The 22,103-nt window shown below is 41.1% G+C and overlaps 1 protein-coding gene across 1 annotated transcript in view; it reads right to left on the bottom strand.

Moving 5' to 3' along the window:
- The window catches only part of MCM10 (minichromosome maintenance 10 replication initiation factor), a 39,348-nt gene that overhangs the window by 4,067 nt on the left and 13,178 nt on the right, over nt 1-22,103 (bottom strand). Inside the window, exons 9-18 of the mRNA XM_032425790.1 lie at nt 21,135-21,251; nt 19,556-19,755; nt 18,017-18,117; nt 17,244-17,354; nt 17,041-17,158; nt 15,162-15,390; nt 13,919-14,060; nt 13,168-13,286; nt 11,477-11,590; nt 9,072-9,217 (exon numbers count right to left, since the gene is read on the bottom strand). Of these exons, the coding sequence (XP_032281681.1) occupies nt 9,072-9,217; nt 11,477-11,590; nt 13,168-13,286; nt 13,919-14,060; nt 15,162-15,390; nt 17,041-17,158; nt 17,244-17,354; nt 18,017-18,117; nt 19,556-19,755; nt 21,135-21,251 (1,397 nt within the window). The remainder of the gene's footprint in view (nt 1-9,071; nt 9,218-11,476; nt 11,591-13,167; nt 13,287-13,918; nt 14,061-15,161; nt 15,391-17,040; nt 17,159-17,243; nt 17,355-18,016; nt 18,118-19,555; nt 19,756-21,134; nt 21,252-22,103) is intronic.

Raw genomic sequence — 22,103 nt, 5'->3', positions numbered from 1 at the left:
AGGATCATGACCTGAGCCGAAGGCAGTCGTTTAACCAACTGAGCCACCCAGGCGCCCCAAATCCTTCTTTTAAAAAAGATTTATTTATTTAAGTAATCTCTATACCCAATCTGGGGCCCGAATTCACAACCCCGAGGTTGCATGCTCCTCTGACTGAGCCAGCCAGGCACCCCAAGAAATACTTTTAACTACAGACCAAATGTTGTGGGAGACACTAAAGCAAGACTGCTTAGAGGGAAACATGTAGCTTTAAACACATTAATGTGGGAACGAGAAAATTTAAAAATGAGTAAGCTGAGTGTAAGCAATTAACTGACATTGGCAAAAGGATACACAGCAAACCCAAAGAAACCAGAAGGGCAGAAAGATAAGGACAGAAATCAGTAAAACAGAAAGAAAATCAATAAATATTAAGAAAGCTAAAAGATGGTTTTCTGAAAAGAGAAGAAAAATAACAGCACAAAATACAGTAAATGCCTACTAATAAAAAATAGCAAGTAACAGATTAAAAACAATAAAAGTTTATTAGGAACAACCATATGTCAATATACTTAAAAACCTAAATGAAGTGAATTAAAAGAAAAAAAAAAAAAAAAGCTGAAATTGGCAGAAGAGACCATGAAATTGAAATGGTTATCAAGCCACTTCGGGCCTTAAAACCTGGGCCTAAATAATTTTACAGTTGAGGTTTATTAGAAGCTTAAGAAATAATTAATTGCTATTTAATATAAATTATTTCCAGAAGCTGCTCACTTCATTTTATGAGGCTCATATAATCTTTGTTCTAAAACCAGGTAAGGCTAAAAAACAAACAAACAAACAAACAGGTCTAATTCACTTATGAATATACAGTGGACCCTTGAACAAGATGGGGGTAGGGGTGCCGCCCCCTCTGCACTTGAAAATCCGCATTTAACTTTTGACTCCCCCATAACTTAACTACTAACAGCCTACTGCTGACCAAAGCCTTATTGATAACAGTCAATTAACACATATTTTGTATATGTATTACATATTGTATTCCTACAATAAAGTAAACTAGAGAAAAGAAAATATTATTATTTTTTTTTTTTAAAGATTTTTATTTATTTATTTAACAGAGATAGAGAGCACAAGTAGGCAGAGCGGCAGACAGAGGGAGAGGGAGAAGCAGGCCTCCCGCTGAGCAGGGAGCCCGATGCGGGGCTCGATCCCAGGACCCTGGGATCATGACCTGAGCCGATGGCAGCCGCTTAACCGACTGAGCCACCCAGGCGCCCCAGAAAAGAAAATATTATTAAGAAAATCATGAGAAAGAGAAAATACATTTAGGTACTGTACTGTGTTTATCGAAAAAAATTTGCATATAAGTGGAGCTGTGCAGTTGAAGGGTCAACTGTAGATATAAAAATCCTATATAAAGGGGCGCCTGGGTGGCTCAGTCGTTGGGTGTCTGCCTTCAGCTCAGGTCACGATCCCAGGGTCCTGGGATTGAGCCCTGCACTGGGCTCCTTGCTCCATGGGAAGCCTGCTTCTCCCTCTCCCACTCCCCCTGTTTGTGTTCCCTCTCTCGCTGTCTGTCAAAAAATAAATAAAAATCTTAAAAAAAAATCCTACATAAAATATTAGCTAATTCAATATAACTGTATATTAAAATAAAAAATCCTGGACACAACATCAAAACCACTAATAATCCAATTAAAAAAGACATGAATAGACACTTTTCCAATGATACACAGATAGCCAACAGATACATGAAAAGATGCTCTACATCACTGATCATCAGGGTAATATAAGTCAAAACCACAATGAGATATCACTTCATACCTCCCAGAATGGCTAAAATCAAAAAGACTAGAAATAACAAGTGTTGGCAAGGATGTGGAGAAAGAAGAACCCTCGTGCACTGTTGGTGGGAATGCAAATTGGTGCAGCCACTGTGGAAAATAGTATGGAGGTTCCTCAAAAAAACAAAAAATAGAACTATCCTAAGACATAGTAATCCTGCTACTGAGTATTTACCCAAAGAAAATGAAATCACTAATTTGAAAAGATATATGCACCCCTGTTTACTGCACCATTTATTTACAATAACAAAATTATGGAAGCGTGCGCGCGCGACACACACACACACACACACACACACACACACACACACACACACTGGAATATTACTCAGCCATAAAAAAGGAGTAAGACTGTGCCATTTGCAACAACATGGATGGATCCAGAGGGTATAATGATAAGTGAAATAAGTCAGTCGGAGAAAGGCAAATATCATATGCAGAATTTACGAAACAAAACAAATGGACAAAAAAAAAAAGAGACATTTACCAGACTCTTAAATACAGAGAGAACTGGTAGTTGCCAGAGGGGAATTTGGTGGGGAGATGAGTGGAATGGATAAAGGGGATTTCAGATTTAAAAAAAAAAAAAATCAGCAAGTAGGGTCTACTCAAAGAATGAAAGGAAACTTCTGAGAGTGATGTCACCATCACAAGGTGAGCCGTTCCTTTTTCCTCTCCCCTTTGATTTACAAGTAATTGGACATCTATAACCAAAAAACAAACAAACAAAAGCACCTGTGCACAGCATCCAAGTCACCAAGGGTGGATGGGAGTAGGGAGGGCAACGAAGGAGGGGAGCGGTCATGGAAACGGCAGGTCAGCAACACCCTTCTGGCAGGAGGTGGAGGGTGAAGGTGTCGAGTGAGGGTCGGCCACCCATTCTGCAGCTTCTACAGCTGGAGGGACCGCAGGAAAGTGCCTCCTCCTACCTGCCCAGGGATTCGACCCACGGACTTCTAGGCTCACCTAAAGCCACAAATGCTAAGTACACACCTCCCCTGAGTTGGCCACCCCCCCCCCTTTTTAAAGTGCACTCTGCCTAGAGAAATCAAAAACATGTGCTATAGTGCCACCTTCTGGAAAACAAAAGAAAGGCTCCTAATTAATTACAGGTTGAACTGTCAGAATCAAAGTGAACAAAACCTTGCCTAAGTTAAGAAAGGTGTTCATTACTTCAAATGCGATGGCAGAGACACTTTTATCACACACCATGAAAAATCACGGTAATACAGCATTAAAAATAAAAGCAAAAACAACCTGACAATTTTCCAGCAAAGGAGCCTAAAGAATATTGCGATCTAACTGATAAAGATTTTAAAACAGCTTTTATGAAGAAATTCAGTGAGCTACAAGAAAACTTAGAAAGGCAACACAATGGCCTCAGGATTAATAAACAGAAGAACTTCACAGAAGAAAATTTTTTTTTTTTTTTTAAGATTTTGTCAGAGAGACAGAGAAAGCACAAGCAGGGGGAGTGGCAGGCAGAGGGAGAAGCAGGCTCCCCACTGAGCAAGGAGCCCGATGCAGGACTCGATCCCAGGGCCCTGGGATCATGACCTGAGCTGAAGGCAGACGCTTAACGACTGAGCCACCCAGGCGTCCCCACAGAAGAAATTCTAAAAAAGAGCCAAATAAATTCTGGAGCAGAGGAACTCACTAAATGAGATGAAGAATGCAACAGAATGCACTGGAAATACAGCAAATCAAGATGGAAGACAGGAACCTAAAAATGATTCATGTGGAAGAAGTGAGAGAATGAAGATTTTAAAAAAGAAAAGAAGTCCTCTGAGATTCCACATAGAAACAGATTCCATTGGAAAAGCCAATGTAAGAAAGATGGGTATTCCAGAAGGGGAAGACAGAAGGACAAGAACAGAGTGTTTACTTAAAGAAGTAATAGCGCTGTGAATTGTGTAAGACTGATGAATCACAGACCTGTACCTCTGAAACAAATAATACATTATATGTTAAAAAATAAAATAAAATAAAAAAAGAAGAAGATAGTAGGAAGGGAAAAATGAAGGGGGGAAAATCAGACGGGGAGATGAACCATGAGAGACTATGGACTCTGAGAAACAAACTGAGGGTTCTAGAGGGGAGGGGGTGGGGGGATGGGTTAGCCTGGTGATGGGTATTAAAGAGGGCACGTTCTGCATGGAGCACTGGGTGTTATACGCAAACAATGAATCATGGAACACTACATCAAAAACTAATGATGTAATGTATGGTGATTAACATAACATAATAAAATAAAATTAAAAAAAAAAAAAAAAAGTAATAGCTGAGAACTTCCCAAACCTGGGGAAGGAACTGGATACACAAGTCTATGAAGCTAGTAGAATACCTTCTTATCGCGATGCAAGAAGACCTCTCCAAGACACAATTATATCAAAGCTGTCAAAAGTCAATGATAAAGAAAAAATGTGAAAGGCAACCGGGGTGGGGCGGCGGATAGCAACCTACAAAGGATCAGGCAATCAGATTTCTCAGCAGAAACTCTATAGGCCAGGAGAGAGTAGAATGGCATATGAAAAATATTTGAAGATTAAAAGCTGCCAGCCAATATTCTGCAAAGTTATCCTTTAGATGGGAAGGGGAAATAAAGACTTTCCCAGACAAACAAAAGCTGAGGCATTTACCATAGACCTGCTTATAATAAGAAATGCTGGGGTGCCTGGGTGGCTCAGTCGTTAAGCATCTGCCTTCGGCTCAGGTCATGATCCCAGGGCCCTGGGATGGAGCCCCGCATCAGGCTCCCTGCTCGGTGGGAAGCCTACTTCTCCCTCTCCCACTCCCCATGCTTGTGTTCCTGCTCTCGCTATGTCTCTCTGTCAAATAAATAAAATCTTAAAAAAAAAAAAAAGAAAGAAATGCTGAAAGCTCTTAGAGCTGAAACAAAAAGACAGAAATACACAAAACTCCGATTAAGGTGATAAACGGTCAGAATTAGAAAATTGTTAACTCTTTTCTAGAATAGTATATTAAACTCTTAATTATAGTATAAAGGTTCGGGTGCCTGGGTGGCTCAGTTGGTTAAGCGATTGCCTTCAGGTCAGGTCATGATCCCGGGGTCCTGGGATGGAGCCCTGCATCGTGCTCCCCTCTGCTCTGCAGGGAGCCTGCTTCTCCCTCTCCCTCTGCCTGCCACTCCCCCTGCTTGTGCTCTCTCTGTCAAATAAATAAACTCTTTAAAAAAATAAGATAAAAAAATATAAAAGTTCAAGGAAAAGAGCATTATAACTATGGTTACTACTTGGTGATGACATCGCAGCACAAAGGAAATAATTTGTGACATAAAATATAAAAAGGGAAGAGAAAAAGGATGGACCCTTTATAGGTGAAGATAAATTGCTGATAGCAGAGAAAGGATTATTTTACCAAAGAGATGTTTTATGCAAACCTCATGGTCACCACAAGGCAAAGATCTAGAGCAGAGACACTAAACATAAAAGGTGGGGAGACTGAACAAATCACCATGGAAAACCACCAACTTAAAAAGTAGGCAGAAACAAGGAAAAACAAACAATGTGGAGACCAAACAACCAGAAGACAAAAGATAAAATGGCAGTAGTAAATCCTTACCCATCAATAATCACCCTAAATTTAAATGGATTGAATCCATCAGTCAAAAGGCACAGAGTGGCTGGATGGACAGAAAAAGACCCAACCATATGCTGCCTACAGGGGCCACGTCTCAGCTCTAATGACACACACAGGCTCAAAGTGAAGGGATGGAATATATGTTAATGAACTGGACACATTTCAATCTAATTTTATACCTCAAGGAACTAGAAAAAAAAGAACTAAGCCCAAATTTAGCAGAAAGGAGGAAATAATAAAGATCAGAAAAAAATAGAGACCAGAAAAACAACAGAAAAGATCGAGACTAAGAGCTGATTCTTTGAAAAGATAAAAAAAAATTGACAAACCTTTCGACTAAAAAAAAAAGAAGACACAAAATTAGAAATCAAAGAGGAGACAACTGATACTACAGAAATACACAGAATCATAAGAGATGACTGTGAAAGATTATATGCCAACAAATTACATAACCTAGAAGAAATGGATACATTTCTAGAAACCTACAACCTAACACTGAATCAAAAAGAAACCAAAAATTTGAACAGAGCAATAATGAATAAACCAGCATCACTTTGATGCCAAAACCAGAGAAGGATACCACAAAAAAATAAAAAGGTAGACAATATCTCTGATGAATATTGATGCAAAAATTCTCAACAAAACATTAGTGAATCAAATTCAAGAACACATTAAAAGGATTACACACCATGACCAAGTGGGATTTACCCGTGGGATGTGAGGATGGTTCAACATACACAAATCAATAAATTTAAGACATCACATCAAATAAAAATCACATGATCATCTCAATAGATACAGAGAAAGCACTTCACAAAATACAACACCTTTTCATGATAAAAACCCTTAATAGATTGGGTATAGAAGGAACATACCTCAACATAATAAAAGTCACATATGACAAATTCACAGCTAACATTATACTCAAAAGAGACAAAATGAAAGCATTTCCTCTAAAATTAGGAGCAAGACAAGGATGCCCACTCTCACCACTCCTATTCAGTATAGTACTGGAAGTCTTAGCTGGAGCAATTAGGCAAGACAAGGAAATAAAAAGCATCCAAATTGGAAAGGAAGAAGTAAAATTGTTGCTATTTGCTGATGACATATCTTATACATAGAAAATCCCAGAGAGTCAGTCAAAAAACCATTGCAGTAATCAACAATTTCAGTAGAGCAGCAGGATATAAAATCAACAAACAGAAATCAATTACGTTCCTTTACACTCAGGATGCACTCAATAACAGTAAAATGCGTAGTAATAAATTTAACCAAGGAAGTGAATGGAAATCTATGAGACTTTCCTGAAAGAAATTGAAGACACAAATGAATGGAAAGACACCCCAGTTCATGGATCTGAAAAAATTAATATTGTTATAATGGCCAAACTACCCAAAGCAATCTGCAGAGATTCAATGCAATCTCCATTAAAATACCAAAGGCATTCTTCAAAAAAGAAAAAGAAAGAAAGAAAGGAAGAAAGGAAAGAAAGGAAGGAAAGAAAGGGAAGAAAGGGAAGAAAGGGAAGAAAGGGAAGAAAGGGAAGAAAGGGAAGAAAGGGAAGGGAAGGGAAGGAAAGGAAAGGAAAGGAAAGGAAAGAAGGAAGGAAGGAAGGAAGGAAGGAAGAAAAGAAAGAAGAAAGAAAGAAAGAAAGAAAGAAAGAAAGAAAGAAAGAAAGAAAAGAAAGAAAAAGAAAGAAAGGAAAGAAGAAAAGAAAGAAAGAAAAAGAAAGAAAGGAAAGAAGAAAAGAAAGAAAGAAAAAGAAAGAAAGGAAAGAAAGAAAGAAAGAAAGAAAGAAAGAAAGAAAGAAAGAAAGAAACAACCCTAAAATTTGTGTGGACCCAAAGAAGACCGTGAATAGCCAGAGCAATGCTGAGAAAAAAGAATAAAGCTGGAGGCATCAGCTTCCAGGTTTCAAACTATACCACAAAGCCATAGTAATAAAAGCAGGATGACCCTGGTGCAAAAATAGATACATTGACCAGTAAAACAGAATAGAAGGCCTAGATTTAAATCCCAGTATATATGGTCAAGAATACCCAATGCGGAAAGGACAGTCTCTTCAACAAACAGTGCTGGGAAAACTGGAGAAACACGCAGAAAAAGAAAGTGGACCATTATCTCACATCCCTCACAAAAATTAACTTGAAATGGATGAAACACTTAAACGTAAGACCTGAAACCATAAAACTCCTAGAAGGAAATGTAGGGAAAAAGTTGATCGATACTGGTCTTGGCACTGACTTTTTGAACACGATGCCGAAAACTCAGGCAACAAAAGCAAAAATCAACAAATGGGACCACATCAACTCAAAAGTTTCTGCACATCAAAATTAACAAGTAACAAAATGAAAACCTACAGAACAGGAGAAAATGTTTGCCAGCCATCTATCAGACAAGGGGTTAATATCCAAAATGTATAAAGAAGTCAGTCAACTTAAAAACAACCCATGGATAAGCTAAATGGTAAGATCATACAATGAAGAAAAGATATCTACTCACAATCATAGTAAACTGGAAATAAAAAGGAACTTTCCTTAAGTTGGTAAAGGTTATACTTGGAGGAGAAATTTGTGAAGGATACATTCACTTTAAGATAAAGATCAAGAAATGGAAGCCCACTATCATCACTATTATTTAACATAGTATTGGAGGTCTGGCCAGCCCTATCAGGAAAGACAAAGAAATAGAGGGTGTAAGGATGGGAACAAAACAGGTAAAATTTTCTTTATTTGTGGATGATCAACTACATAGAGAAATCAACAAGTTACTGGCATAAGAGCCTAATAAGCTTGCCAGAGGCAAGATCACCATGTAAAAAAATTAGTAACATTTCTCTACACCAACAATAAGCAACTAAAAAATATACTAGAAAGTAAGTTGCCGTTCACAGTATCAACAAAAACAATGACACATCTAAGAATTAATTAAGAATACTCAACATTTCAGTGGAGATAATTTTAAAAATTAATAAAAGCCATAGAGGATGGAATGAATAAATGGGAAGATACTCCATGATCTTAAAAAGGGATGATTTCATATATAAAAGACATTAGTCCCCACAAAATTGGTTTATTCATTTAATGTGATCCTAATTCTACTTCTGAGTGGGATGGTCCTTAAACTAGTGCTCTGAGAACATCTAGAAAACCTGAATGAAATAAATATCCTAAAGGGAGTATCAACCACTGTAGGAGAATCCCAATCTCCATCAACAGTTCTGTGGATGGTCCTCCTCCAGGACAAAACCCAGACTCTCAGCTTTCCGTCTGGCCTAGAGTCTGCCAATGCTCCCAGGGCAAAAATGGCCACAGAAGTTAGCTCATCGCTCTAAGGTCTGCCCTGGTTCTGGTTCCCTAGTTCTTGTCCCAGCAACTTCAGGACCTTCAGAGAAATGACTTCTGTCTTTCATTCAACAAACATTTGTGAGGACCCACTATGGGCTGGGCACTATACTAAGTACTGGGGGTAAAGCAGCGAAGAGGGCAGGGCCCCTTCCCTCTGTGAGCTTTTAGGGATGGCCCGAAGCTGTAAGAGACATGGAAATAAGGCCTGACCCTCAAAATGGACTGTCCAGTGTTCTAGTAGAACGGCATCACATGGGAACTGGAAAGAGGGTTTAAGAACGTCAGGTAATTCTCCTACCTGCAGTGCTTTTTGGGGAGCCTATCCAGGGAGATGCTTCTGTTTCCACAGGGACACTTGAAAAACCTCTTTAGGCCGTCATGCCAGTGGTAGTCATGCTGCTCACTGATGCAGGTCTCCAAAGGCTTGAAGTGGGTGTAGGCACACTGCATAAAACCAACAGGAGGGCACACACCTCTCAAGAGCTTTGAAAGAGAAACTGGCTAGCTGCTAAGAGGGCAATCTGTTCCATGAGAACTTTTGTTTTCTCACCACCACCCAGGTAGCTGAGAGCAGAGCAACCACCTTATCTACTAGCTGCACTGATTTCTTGAGTCCCGCGGACTGATGCCACTTTTTCTTGTGTTTGCCACAATTTTTGGTCAGGCATGAAGTACACAACAACCTTCTGTAACATCAAGACAGAAACACTGGAAACCTCCCAATAGCTTCATCGGGTCTGTCCTAAATTTACTGCCATTGCTTGGTGATAGGACACTGACACTTGGGGCCTATTCAGTAGCCCTTTTATTTCCTCTTAAAAAGCCTCAGAAAAGGATGTAAGCTTATTACTACACTTATTTCATAAGCAGCAAAATCAAGCAGAGACATTAATAATTCACTTGTAATTTTGATCCTCACAAGGACTGAATAGAATAGTAAACACTTAGCAGCATCCAGACTAAGAAAGAGAACCTCCCCAGCACTTCTGAAGCACTCCCCGCACACCCCCCTTCCAGGCACTGCTCCCCCTGCACCGCAAGGGTAATTACCACCCTGCTTTCTAGCAGCAGAGATTCATTTGCCTGGTTTTGAATTTTGCATGAATGTAATTGTATGATACATTAAAAAAAGGGGGGGGAGGGGAGGGGAGAAAAAGAAAAAGAAAGAAAGAAAGAAAGGAAGGAAGGAGGGAAGGAAGAAGAAAGGAAGAGAGAAAGAAAGAAAAGAAAGAAAGAGAAAGAGAAAGAAGGAAATGATGGGTGAACATTGAAATAGCTGCTGGGACAGAGCACCGTGGTTTCCGGTAATCAGAGTCTAGACAGAGAAGTAACTTTTGGTTTTGGCAGCCTCAGAAATACAGAGCAGAATGGTACGCCAGCTGTGGGAGGCAGAACAGCCACCCCCTGCCAAGACACACACACCCTACTCCCTAGAACCCATGAGCACGTTAGGTTACATGGCAAAGGGGGACCAGGGTTGTTAGCTGATCTTAAAATTGGGACATGATCCTGGATTATCGGGTAGGCCCAATGGAATCATAAGGGCCCTTAAAAGTGGAAGTGGGACTCCACAGGGAGGAGGCCGGAGGATGTGAGAAGAGGACTCGGCCTGCCATGGCTGGCTCTGAAGATGGAGGAAGGGGTTGCAAGCCAAAGAATACGGGTGGGCTCAAGAAGCCGGGAAAGGCAAGGAAACGGATTCTTCCCTAGAGCCTCCAGAAGGAACGCAGTCCTGCCAGACATTTTAGCCCCGTGAGACCCACGGAGACTTCCGGCCTACAGAAATGCAAGATAATAAAGTTGTGTCCTTTAAACTGTCAAGGTGGTGGTTATCTGAACAGCAATGGGAAACTAACACACCAGCTATGTCCTTAGGTTTGCTGTTCTGTCAGAGTAAAAGCTGTTGTCTGAGGTAAAACCTTTACTTATTCTGAACTTTCTCAAGGAAGCCCTGCCTTCTGGTGACAGCTGATTTAGGGCCATCCCCTAAACGTAAAGGAGTGTTAAGGTTTGAAAAGGAATAAAGACAGAGAAAATTGTACTTGGCAAGCTAAGCCTCTTCCTCCTCTTACACGTGCTTATGAGGGGGATTAGCGAGGGAGGATAAAATGAGTGGTAATGGAAGGATACGGTTCTGCAAGAACTATTTTTTGGTCCTATTTTATCAATGTTGATGGATAGGGGGTTTAACATTTTCTAATAGACTTAGTGTAAAAATTCTGCAAATATAGAAAATAATGTAATTTACACTTTGCCTTGAGATTCAATTTAGCAGGTTAAGCCCTGAGTAGAAAGGGACAATAGTAGCTGGTCCTAACATGTGACGCCAAAGGAAATCATTCAACCCATGTTCCAGGACTGTGAACCACGGACTGAGGGTGTGCTAGAAACTTGAGAACGACAGGTAAGAATAACTTGGGTCCAATGGACAAGGCTTGCCTGCAGAACCAGCAGCTGTGGTCAAATGAGAGGAGAATCTCACCACCAACGCCCTGCCACCAGAGCTCAGAGGCCAAGTGGGCAGGCAGCCAGGTCCTTGGCTGTTGTGAGCAGCTTGCTTTCCAGCCTAATTAAATGACCTGTGCAGGACTCCAATCACAAGACATGGCCCCATATCCCATATATCTCCATGTCCCACTGAGTCACAAGAGGTCACAACAGCTCCAAACTGGGCCCAGGGTTAGAAGCATCTCCTATACTCACCGTCTTGCATGTCACTACTCGACATTTCACTTCTCTGATGCTTCTCATCTTTTCTTCCATTTGTTCCTTTTTCACCAGTGGCTCAAAATAACGTTCCTGCAGCTCAGCCTCAGCCTGGAATGACAAGGCATACAAGAGACCTTGCACCAAATCCAACACGTATTCAGGCACCGATTTAATAATAATAAAAACAACCGAAGAGACAAGCTGTTACAAGGACACCTGATAAGAGCTCAAGGAACTGTAAACCAAAAGATGATCAGAAGTAGACATAAGCTCTTATTTTTCCAAAAACTACGATGAAAGCATCTGGTGATTTAAATTTTAAAACACCAAATACAAACTGAAAATACTAACATTATTAACAGCATCATCACGTCAAGTGTGTGCAACAGAAGGGAATTATTTCTCCCGTGCCAATACAGACTCAGGCTATGGAAGGCATTCAGTGGCCCCCACTTATGACAGCCCAGTCTATTTGCCAGACCAAGCACTTGGCAGGAGCAATCCCTGGTTGTCTGGAACAGGGAGTAGGTGTGAGGGCAGAGAGAGATTGAGAGCAGAAGGTGGTCACAGCTGGGGAGTTACTGCAGCTGAACAAGGCCCGGGGCCTCTGGTGGCCACAGAGCCAGGAGCTCAGCTCTACAGCCTCTTAGGGTTGGCCCCAGCTTCTCTCCCGGCCAAGTTTCAGATCTGGTAGCATGGTGGGATATACAACTGTCTCATTAGTCAGTAGTTTATCAAAAGAGCAGAGCACTCAGAGCACTGCCCCCATGGAGACACTGTGAAAACCAGTGGGAGCACTTTTTTTGGTCATCCCAATGATTGCTACCCCTGCTACTCGCAGGGACCGGGTAGGCTGCACCCACAATGCATGGAACAGTCCCTTCATATGAAAGGATTCTTCCGACTGTTCTAGAAGGCACCCATGTGGATGAAAAACCCAATTATAACCCTCAAACCTAACTGGCTTTATATACAACACTACAGTATTTGTGGTTCAAATTGGTACTTAAGTCAGCAAACACACCTAAGGAGCCTTCATTTCTACTTGCCTCATTTATGTTTCTAATCCAACCCTCTGAAAACTTCATTATTTCTTCTGGGATAGTTGTACCTACATAGTTACATAATCAAATATATATTTTTAATATAAACATTTTCCTTTTTTCTTCTTTACGCTACATGTAGAATATTATATTGATATTCTTGAAATTTGTAGTTAGGTAATTTATATAATCCAAGAATTTTATTTCAGGATAATAAGGGAGCAATCCAAAATACATGGCATGGGGAGCAACTACCCCCAATGGGTTGGTAGCTACTGATTTACAGTATTTGAAATACCAATATAAAAATACTTGAATGGAAAAAAAAAAATATCCCTTCCCATATAGCAGGACAGAAAAGAAAGCTATAGCGATGAACCGCTTAAACATCAATTCAAAGCCATAACTACGCGGCAACATTATTATAACACTGAGGTCCATTAAAATAATGATAAATGATATTCTTCAATTCCAGAACAGAGGCGAAGCTAAATTCTATCACAAATATTCCTGTTCTTCAAAGTCAACTCAGACATATAAGTACATCTTGGTTGAGGCCGAAGAAATAAATTCTTAGTCCCACGACAAAGTGCCTCGTGTCTGGAGGGTATCTCTATCATTTCTGACCTTTTGAGCTCTTACCTCTTTGAGTATCCCTGTGTGCTTTGATTTTGCTTTTAGAATTTTCTGAAATTCCTCAGATTCCAGATAGGCAAGTTGTTCTCTCCTTCTTTTCCTGGCAGGCTCCAATTCATCTTCAGCTAGAGCAGAAAGGAAACAACGGCAGCTGTCACAGAGGAATTTCAGGAAGCCAGGGAGCCTCAGGGACTCAGCTTCCTCCAGTTTTTTCCGTCTCTGCCCACCAGGCCCTTCAAATTTCATTTACCCCACTAGGTACCAACAGAGGAAAACTCCTCAGGAGTGAGCGGAGAAGTAGGGCCTACAATACGGGGGATGGCAGATTTGACCACTGGATGAGAATCTCTTCCACCTTAAGACAGGAGCGGACTATGATGATAGGTAACATCAACAAAAATACTTTTTATAAATTGATGGTAAAATGTCACTGCCAACTTCAGAGTTTTCAAAGTAAAAACGGTAATTTGCAAACAAAGAAATTCTACTTCTTTCAAAGTAAATCTTCATACTAATGTATCTGTACAAAGATCCATGAGTAATCTTTGAAGTTTTTAGATTGTGCATAATTTCATTTCAATTTAATGTGCTTATAGAAAACGGTCAGTTCCAGTTGTAGAGATTCTATTTAGGCATTGTACAGAGAGGCCAGTTTAAGTAAAACAATGACTTCTGGCATCAGGGATGGTGGTTATAGTTTAGAACATCTCCTCACAGACGGCGGACTTCCCACTGCTAACTCTGAAATCCACAGTACCTTGAGGAGAAAAGGTGTTGTTCTCTACGCGTTCCTTCACTTCCAGGACATCCTGGGGGTCCTTTTGCTTCTTTTTAATGCTGTTTGGGTCTGTTTTTGTAAGAATCTGGCCTTTTGCCCTTAATTTGGTTATAGCAGCTAACTAGAAAAAGAGGAGATAACAGTCAAAGATGAGACAGTTACCTGTAGCCCTATGTCCCTTTTCTAGTTTTTAACCAGTGAATTCTGTTCTCAAATATAAATCAGCAAAACTATCTTCTCTTTGCTTAGCATTATTAACCCAGTTATTAAAATTTTAAAGCATGGAGACAGGTCTATAAGCTAATAAAGTTTCAGCTTATTTAAATACCAAGTTCAACAGTTCAGTTACACTGTGGGCTTTAGGACCCACAGAGGAACCACATAAACATTGTGGAAGTTTGTTTTACAATCAGACAGAATGAGGATAGGATTCTAGCTCTGCCACTTACTAGTTTGTAACCTTACACAAATTAATTTTTCAGCTTCAGGTTCTACATTTATAAAATGGAGATGATACCGTTAACTAGGTTGTGCGGATGCAAAGAGAGAATGCGTGCAAAGCACAAACCTATATGGAGTAAACAACATGTGTGTATATATCACGGGTACATGTGCAATTGTTTTGTTTTACAGTTTATTTTTTCAGTAATCTCTACACCCGACGTGGGGCTTGAACTCATGACCCCGAGATCACATGTGCAACTGTTATCACTATCATTACTGCAGGTGCAGCTTTGCCTTATGACTAGCCTTTGCCCTTCATGCGGTGATAGCGGCTAATGAGAACAAAGAGAAGACAGGCTCTCGTCGGGGCTCAGGGTGACTCAGGAAGGGGTGGGGTGGGGTTCTGAGCACTCCCAACTCCTACGTCAATCAGAGTAACTTAGCTCCTGGGTAAGATTTCTTTTAAAGAAGGATTCTTTAAACCACCATTTTACAGTCTTGCCTTAACAATTCCCAGAATTTGTTTCCCTCAGGCCGGCCAGCGTTTAGGCCATCTCCCTCAGCCTCACAAGGAACGGTGTTGAGAATGGGTAACGTTCTTGGATTAAATCAATGGCATTATGTTGATACCATTATCACTTGAAATTCCTTTGACTCTAATTATCATGATCAATAAATAGTTATTACGGTCTTTCCTGATCATAGACATATAAAGTTTGCAACTCCAGGTATGTCCTACAGAATGCAAATTCAAATGTTGAAAATAGATACCACTTACCTTTTTGGCTTCTGCTAAAGCACTCAGTTTTGGTCTTGGTGGTGGCGACTCATCAAAAAAGAGAACATCATCTCCTTCTGAGATGCCTCGCCCAAGCTTGGGTATCTGTGTGGCTGGCGTTCCTTCTAGGCCGGGCAACGCAGCCCCCATTTGCAGAGACTGAGAAGGGGCCCGTTGAGAAGAGGGTGGCACAGCTGGGCTCTCAACCCCATTTGAGCTTTGGAGAAATCTTTAAAGAAATATGCAGTCACAAAATATGCAGACTGGGACACTGCAGGCAAGGCCACCAGCTGGTAAGTAGTGCTTAGTAAAAGAGTTGCCCCTCCTTGGTCAAGAATTCAGATTAGCACACACTGAGAACATGCTGGCTTTGCTAACTCCGGTTAACTGATTATTCATTGATAAGCTCTCACTATTTTACCAATTTAGAACATGATTACTATTTTTGCCAACCGGGTTTCTAGCGGTGCCTCTCTATAGAACACAGCCCTGAAGGTGAGATGTGCGCTGTATTCCTAGCTCTCTGGTTAGCTAGGACCTTCAGGAACTCACGGAATTTCTCTGTATTTTAGTTTACTGGGGAGAGATAACACACAGGATACGTTTGAAAGTCCTTCACAGAGAGACACTATAATCCACATGGTGATTTATTTTGTAAATAGTCTTAAGGGCTATTGAAAAACAACAGTCGCCACAAACTATTTAGTCCAGAACTTTCATCTTATAGATGAAGAAATTGAACCCAAAACCCTACTGCTCGTAAGTGACAGGCTGAGGATTAGTACCAGGTAACCCCAGGCCAGGATTCTTTTCACTACCACATGCCCACTCCTGCAACCTGCCTGTGAGAACCTGCCCAAAGAGATGTTTTATTTGGCCAGCAAAATTATGAAAAACTTCCAACTGTAATACCTTTCAATGGGCAGGTGCCCTCTATTTCACACAAGGCCAGAACTCCATCTATCTATTTATATCATCTGTAGCCACATGAAGAACGCCTCCAGAGATATTCCATCAGCACCTCAAATTCACCTGCCTGAGGCCAAATCTATGCTCTGGATTTTTCAAGAGAATTTCCTGGTGGCTTAAAGTTGACTTTCCTGTTTATTGAACCACCTACCTTTCAGTGGCCCAGATTTGGGACAGCGTTAACTGTTTTAACGGGGGCAGAACAGGTATGAGTCCAAACCTGGGCCCCATCACCAACCAGCTCTCTGGCGCTCAGTTACATGACTCATATAACAAGGGTAACAGCACCTCACAGATAATGGTAAGGCCCAAATGAGACGTTGTATGTATGCGGTGCATAGCATGCTCTGTACATGTTAAGCATCTGTAAACTGTTACTCTTACCACTATTCTGATAACTTGAGTTATGAATCTTTGATTCATCTACCTTCTGCACCATTTTCTACTTGTTTCTGCCTCTACAATGACTCCACTTTCACTGCCTCATTTTTATCATTTACCTGAAAAACTGCAAAATCTACTCACTGGCCTAGCCAGTAATTAAAAAACAAATTGTGGTAGAAATAAGAAATGAGAGGAAACAGGTCAACACGCACTTTCCCCTTTCACAATCCCCTCTTCAAGTGTTCCTTCTTTCTCTTCTTCCTCGGAGTGCTAATTACTGTAACCTGTCCCACCTAGTCTCAGATTCACTATCATGCGTCAGAAATACAGAACTAGAAAGGCTATCTTCTTAGGTTATGTTAAAATCACTTTTGAACTTTCAAAGTTAAAAAGGTAGCCAACCATCCAAATACTAAAGCCACATTTTGGAAATCCATTAAGACATTCTGACCCCTTAAATCCATTAAGACAGGAGGATCCCTGAGATGAGCTATCTAAATAGGATATATCAAACCGTTATTCTTACCGTTTCTGTATTTCTTCTGACCTCTTCTTCCTCATCTCCAGCACATGCTGCTTCTGCTGCTTCAAGAGGGCTGATGCTGAGATAGACTGGAAAGTAGGTTTCGGGCTCCCCGTCACCCCTGAAACACAAACCACAGACTGAGGGGCTCCAAGGGGCCATGGGAACACAGACATGGGGCTAGAGCAGGGGAAGGCTGACTCTACCTGATAATCTGGCTTTGGTTAAATGTTGTTTTAAGTTTCTGGCTCCAAACGTAGGCAAATCCATCAGTTCCCTAAATTCCTCAGAGCAAGACAAGCTCTTCTGGGGTATTCCTGGAATATACAAACATCAGCTTTAGAGGACTCAAAGTTCTGGCAGTTTGAGATTATGTGACGTCACTTTTAAAACTCTGCATTCACAACTTAGTCATTTGTAAATGACGTAGATGGAATGCCAAGAGAAAAATAAGAATCCTTAGCCTCTAGTAGATTAGTAGGACTGCAAAGGCATGACAAAGATCTTATTTCAAGTGATGATTAGAACACCAGTGTCTGTAGGGTCATTTCCTACACTGTCTGGAATGTTTGCTATGGGTAGGGTCTGTGCTAGGCCCTCACCACTGTTATGGACAAAGCCCCAAGTGAGAAGGGCAGAGGTGCCATTCTTTGACTTAGACCTGTTTTAACGAGAAGGTAACTCATGGGTTTGACCAGGAACTTGATACTACCGATTCTAATGCTGGACATTAAGAATTAGACCAGATACATCAAGAAAATTTACAAAGTATTGACGCAAAGACTCAGCCATGATTAATATGCTGTTTTTCCTTAAGATGCTGCCAAGCAGGCTGATGTGCTTAGGCCACATCACTCACTAACTATAGTGAAGAGTGGATAGTTACAACTTAAGGCATGAACAACTGTGACCATTTTCAATCCTAAAGACTACATATTTAAGCTGCAGAAAGAAATATGGTATCGAGAAACAAAGTTACCAAGTTTTTGTTGGGTTTCCTGAATGATCAAGTCTGTCCCCTTAACAACCAGATTAGTCAGAGTGGTTTGAATCTTCTTTTTAGGAGCAACAGCGGCTGCACTGAAATGACAAGAGTCACCCCCCAAAAAGAAAGTCACTAAAATTCAATGCTCTGATGAGGTTAAGGCACAGAAGTATTCATTTATTACAATCTGTCAAAGTTTCTCAAAGCACTGTATAAGGAAACTTTAATACCACGATCCTACAGCATAGCTGGTGAATGCATTATGTCAGGCAACCTGCCAATTTGGTGGAAGCCATTCTGGAAAAGCAATATGGCAAAAGAAAGAAAAAATATGCCCCACTTTGATCAAGTAGTCTAGGAATTTATCTTAAAGAAATTAAGGACTAGGCAAAAACTTAGGATATTAATGGGCTAAAATATTGTTTGCAACGTTATAAGTTACAAATACCATAGGGAATGGTTTTATCAGAGAACCATGTAAAAAAAGACTACGTGGCCACTAAAAATAATGCCGTAAGTGCATATTCGATAAGGAAAGCATTAATTATTTTATGGGGAGGAGGGAGTTGCAAAGTATAGATCTAGTATGATCTCATTTTATCTTACTGGAAATTTATACATATGGGAAAAAAACATCTAAAAAGCATATACAGCTGTGTGTGTGTGTGCGTGTGCATGTGTGTGCACGTGTGTTCAATAGATAGCAAGGAACTAACGATTACTTGGTAGTGGGATTACACCTAGTTTTTACAGTCTCCTTTTGACTGAACTGTATATATACAGACACGTTTTTATAGTGCAGGAGTATTGCTTTTTGCAGTCTGGAAAAATACAGGCATTATTTTAAATCTTAAAAATGTGCTCAATATGACAAGTTAGGCAGGAGGTGAAAGTCTTCTTGCCCAATTTGTTAGCCTGGGAAAGAAATGTTTTGTTCTTGGACCAGTGGTAGCTCCTTTGTAACAGGTCCTGAACCAGCCACGTCCTCAGATGTACTTTCTTCCCTCCAGTGACAAGGGCATTGATCACCTATTTCGGGGACTCTATAGAGGGCCTGAGATCCCCAGAAGAGAGGCCATGAATGTCTGCCTCAGCAGCATCCCACTCCTATTTAAGGCTTCACTGCTATTAATTCACTGAGTTAAATGTGGGTTCCAAGAGGTCTGCCACCTCACTGTAAGTCATGAGGAAAATGACTTAAAGGATGACAACACTGGGATTAACATACTTTTAACGGCCATACAATCAGTCCTGACAAAGTTGCACTACTTACAACAGAAGCCAAAGAAGAAGTGTGGGCTCTGTGTTAAAGACCATCATGACACAACTTAATGTTCCCCCCTCCTGTGTTTTCCTCTCTACCTGGGAATAAAGGAGGTCCTTGTTTACCTTGTTTCTGGCTGTGAGTTTATGAAAGATAAAACCTGTACAAGTCTTTTAGGACCATTACAGAAAAGTACAACCATTGGGTTTATTCTCATAAGGAGAGAAGCAAGATCCCTGTCCCGAAAGAAGCCCCGGAGAATGTCTTACATTGAGGCTGCATAGGATGCAGAAGAAACCCCTCCATAGTAAAAATCATCCCGACACAGCCGTTCTCTTAGGCTGGTGCCTTTGCGGGTAAACCTCTTTGGAATTCGTCCTCCGGAGAAGGTGGACTGCAGGTCGGATCGCCTGGCGCTGAGCTTCTTGTACTGGGCCTGGATGTGGTACTGACAGTACTCACAGTCATTCTGCAAAAGAGCAGCTGCATCAGGACTAGGGCGACAATGTCAATAAACACTGTTCCTTTCTCCCAGCTTCAGGGGTGCTATTGAGTACAGAGCCCCTCCTATTGAGCTCCAAGGCCATTCCTCAAGTGCAGCTATGCAGTGACTACCCTGAAATTCCCTTAGATGCAGCAACAATGGGGTTTTAATGATAGCACTGCTATGTGGAGATCTGTCAGGCACTTCCTGCTGAGACCTCTTTTCCCAGCTATTTCCCTCCTGCTCTTTCCTGCTCACTAGCTCATCTGTTAAGCAGGAATGAGGGAACTAAAAGGAGATGAAACCGAAACTTGCCATTTAATCTGTTCAAAGAGCTCTAAGTAGCTCCACTTCACATCCACTAGGATGGCTGTCATCGGCAAGAGACAAAAACAAGTGCTGGCCGAGATGTGGAAAATGGAACCCTCCTCTCTGCTGGTGAGAATGTAAAAGACACTTTGGAAGCCAGTCTGCTTGCTCCTCAAAAGCTGAAACATGGGGTTACCGTGCAACCCAGAAATTCCAGGTTATATACCCAAGGAAACTGGAAACATCCATCCATCCACATAATAACCTGTACAAGAATGCTTGTAGCAGCAGTATTCATAATATGCCCACTGACTAATGAATGAACAAAACAGGTCTATCCATACGATGGAATATTATTCAACCACAAAAAGGAATGAAGTACTGATGCACACAACGTGAATGAATCTCGAAAACATCATGCTAAGTGAAAACCAGACACAATTTCCATTACATGAAATGTCCAGAGGCAAATCCATACAGGCAAATAGCAGAGTAGTCCTTACCAGGGGCTGAGAGGAGAGGGTAATGGCGGGTGACTGCTAGTGAGTATGGGGTTTTTTGGGGTGGGGGGAGTCTGAAATTACGTAGTCGTTGATGGTTGCACACCTCAGTATTAAAACTACTGAACTGTACACTTTAAAAGGGTCAAGTGTATGGTATGTGAATTATAGCTCAAGTTATCAAGACTATTATTTTTTAAAAAGCTCTAAGAAAATACATGTTGGAGTTCAGAGACATTTAAGGTTTTCAGTGCATTTCATCATAGTGTTTGATCTCTGGCACTGCTCAGAATTGAGGGCAACTAAAATTCCATCTTCCTTATACCTCCTAGTCAGTTGGTAATAAAAGATCACCTTCCTGAGACGTTAAATCATTCCCTTGTCCTCAGTTTTTCAAACTGGAAGTTACTAACCACACACTAGATTTTCTTACTTTGGTGCTTCCTGTTATGTAGGAAACTGTTCCAAATTGATTGTTACTGCTAAGCTATCTACAATCTATTCCCATTAGATCCCGTCCTCAGCAGAAACCATCCCAACAGAATGGAAACCAACCAAATTAACAGTCTGTGTACACGGCTGTCCATTCTTCTTCTTTGCTTTACAGGTTCCCAGGTCAAGAGCTTCACCCATGATTAAAATCTTCTGAGGATGATCAATAGACAAACATACCTGCAGAGAAGACACAGTGTGGGAGTTAAAAGCTGACAAAGGTGTGGCCTTTCATCAGCAAGAATGAGTAAGAGCTTGGTTGGTGGGAGTTAGCAAGGCTTTAGCAGTCTACAGGAATTAGAAGCCAGGACCCTACAAAACAGCTTTAGGAATGGGAGGCATAGAAGACATGTTCAACTCTCCACCCAGTATCCATTGTCTCCTGCATCTCTGCTATAGAATCTGAGTTTCATTCGGGCTGGCCAACACTCAGCCTCAGGTGACGAATCCTGTTCATTTTTCCAGCATCCCTTAAAGCTAGCAATGGTCATGGGACTGTGTTCTGGCCAAGGAAACTGACACAGGAGTTCCCGACAAAAGCAGACAGGGTGGGGCTGGCTCACTCCTGCCTTGAATGGTGATGTGAGGGCAAGAGCTTCAAAGCCATCCAGTGACGAAGAGGAGAAGGCTGAGAGGCTCACAGATACTGGCCCTGACATCACTACACTGCCTATGCTGGGATTATTTATTATGTAAGAAAAACAAACCCCAATGTTTACCATTAAAACAAACTGTAGTGTGGGGCACCTGTGTGGTGCAGTTGGTTAAGCACCCGACTCTTGGTTTCAGCTCAGGTTGTGACCTCAGGGTCATGAGCTTGAGCCCCACATCCATCTCCAGTTAAGATTCTCTCTCCCTCTCCCTCTGCCCCTCCTGCTAGTGCCCTCTCTCTCTCTTTAAAATAAATAAATAAATCTTAAAACAAAACAAAACATAAAACAACCTGTAGAGAAGTTTTTCTGTTACTTGTAGCCAAACACATTTGAACCAACAGATGAAGATTTGTTGCCATTCTCTGGTGAAAGAAGAAAA

Source organism: Phoca vitulina, unplaced genomic scaffold (genome assembly GCF_004348235.1).
Source record: "Phoca vitulina isolate PV1807 unplaced genomic scaffold, GSC_HSeal_1.0 scaffold33, whole genome shotgun sequence".
NCBI classification, from domain to species: domain Eukaryota; kingdom Metazoa; phylum Chordata; class Mammalia; order Carnivora; family Phocidae; genus Phoca; species Phoca vitulina.
This window is presented reverse-complemented; position numbering and strand designations above follow the sequence as displayed.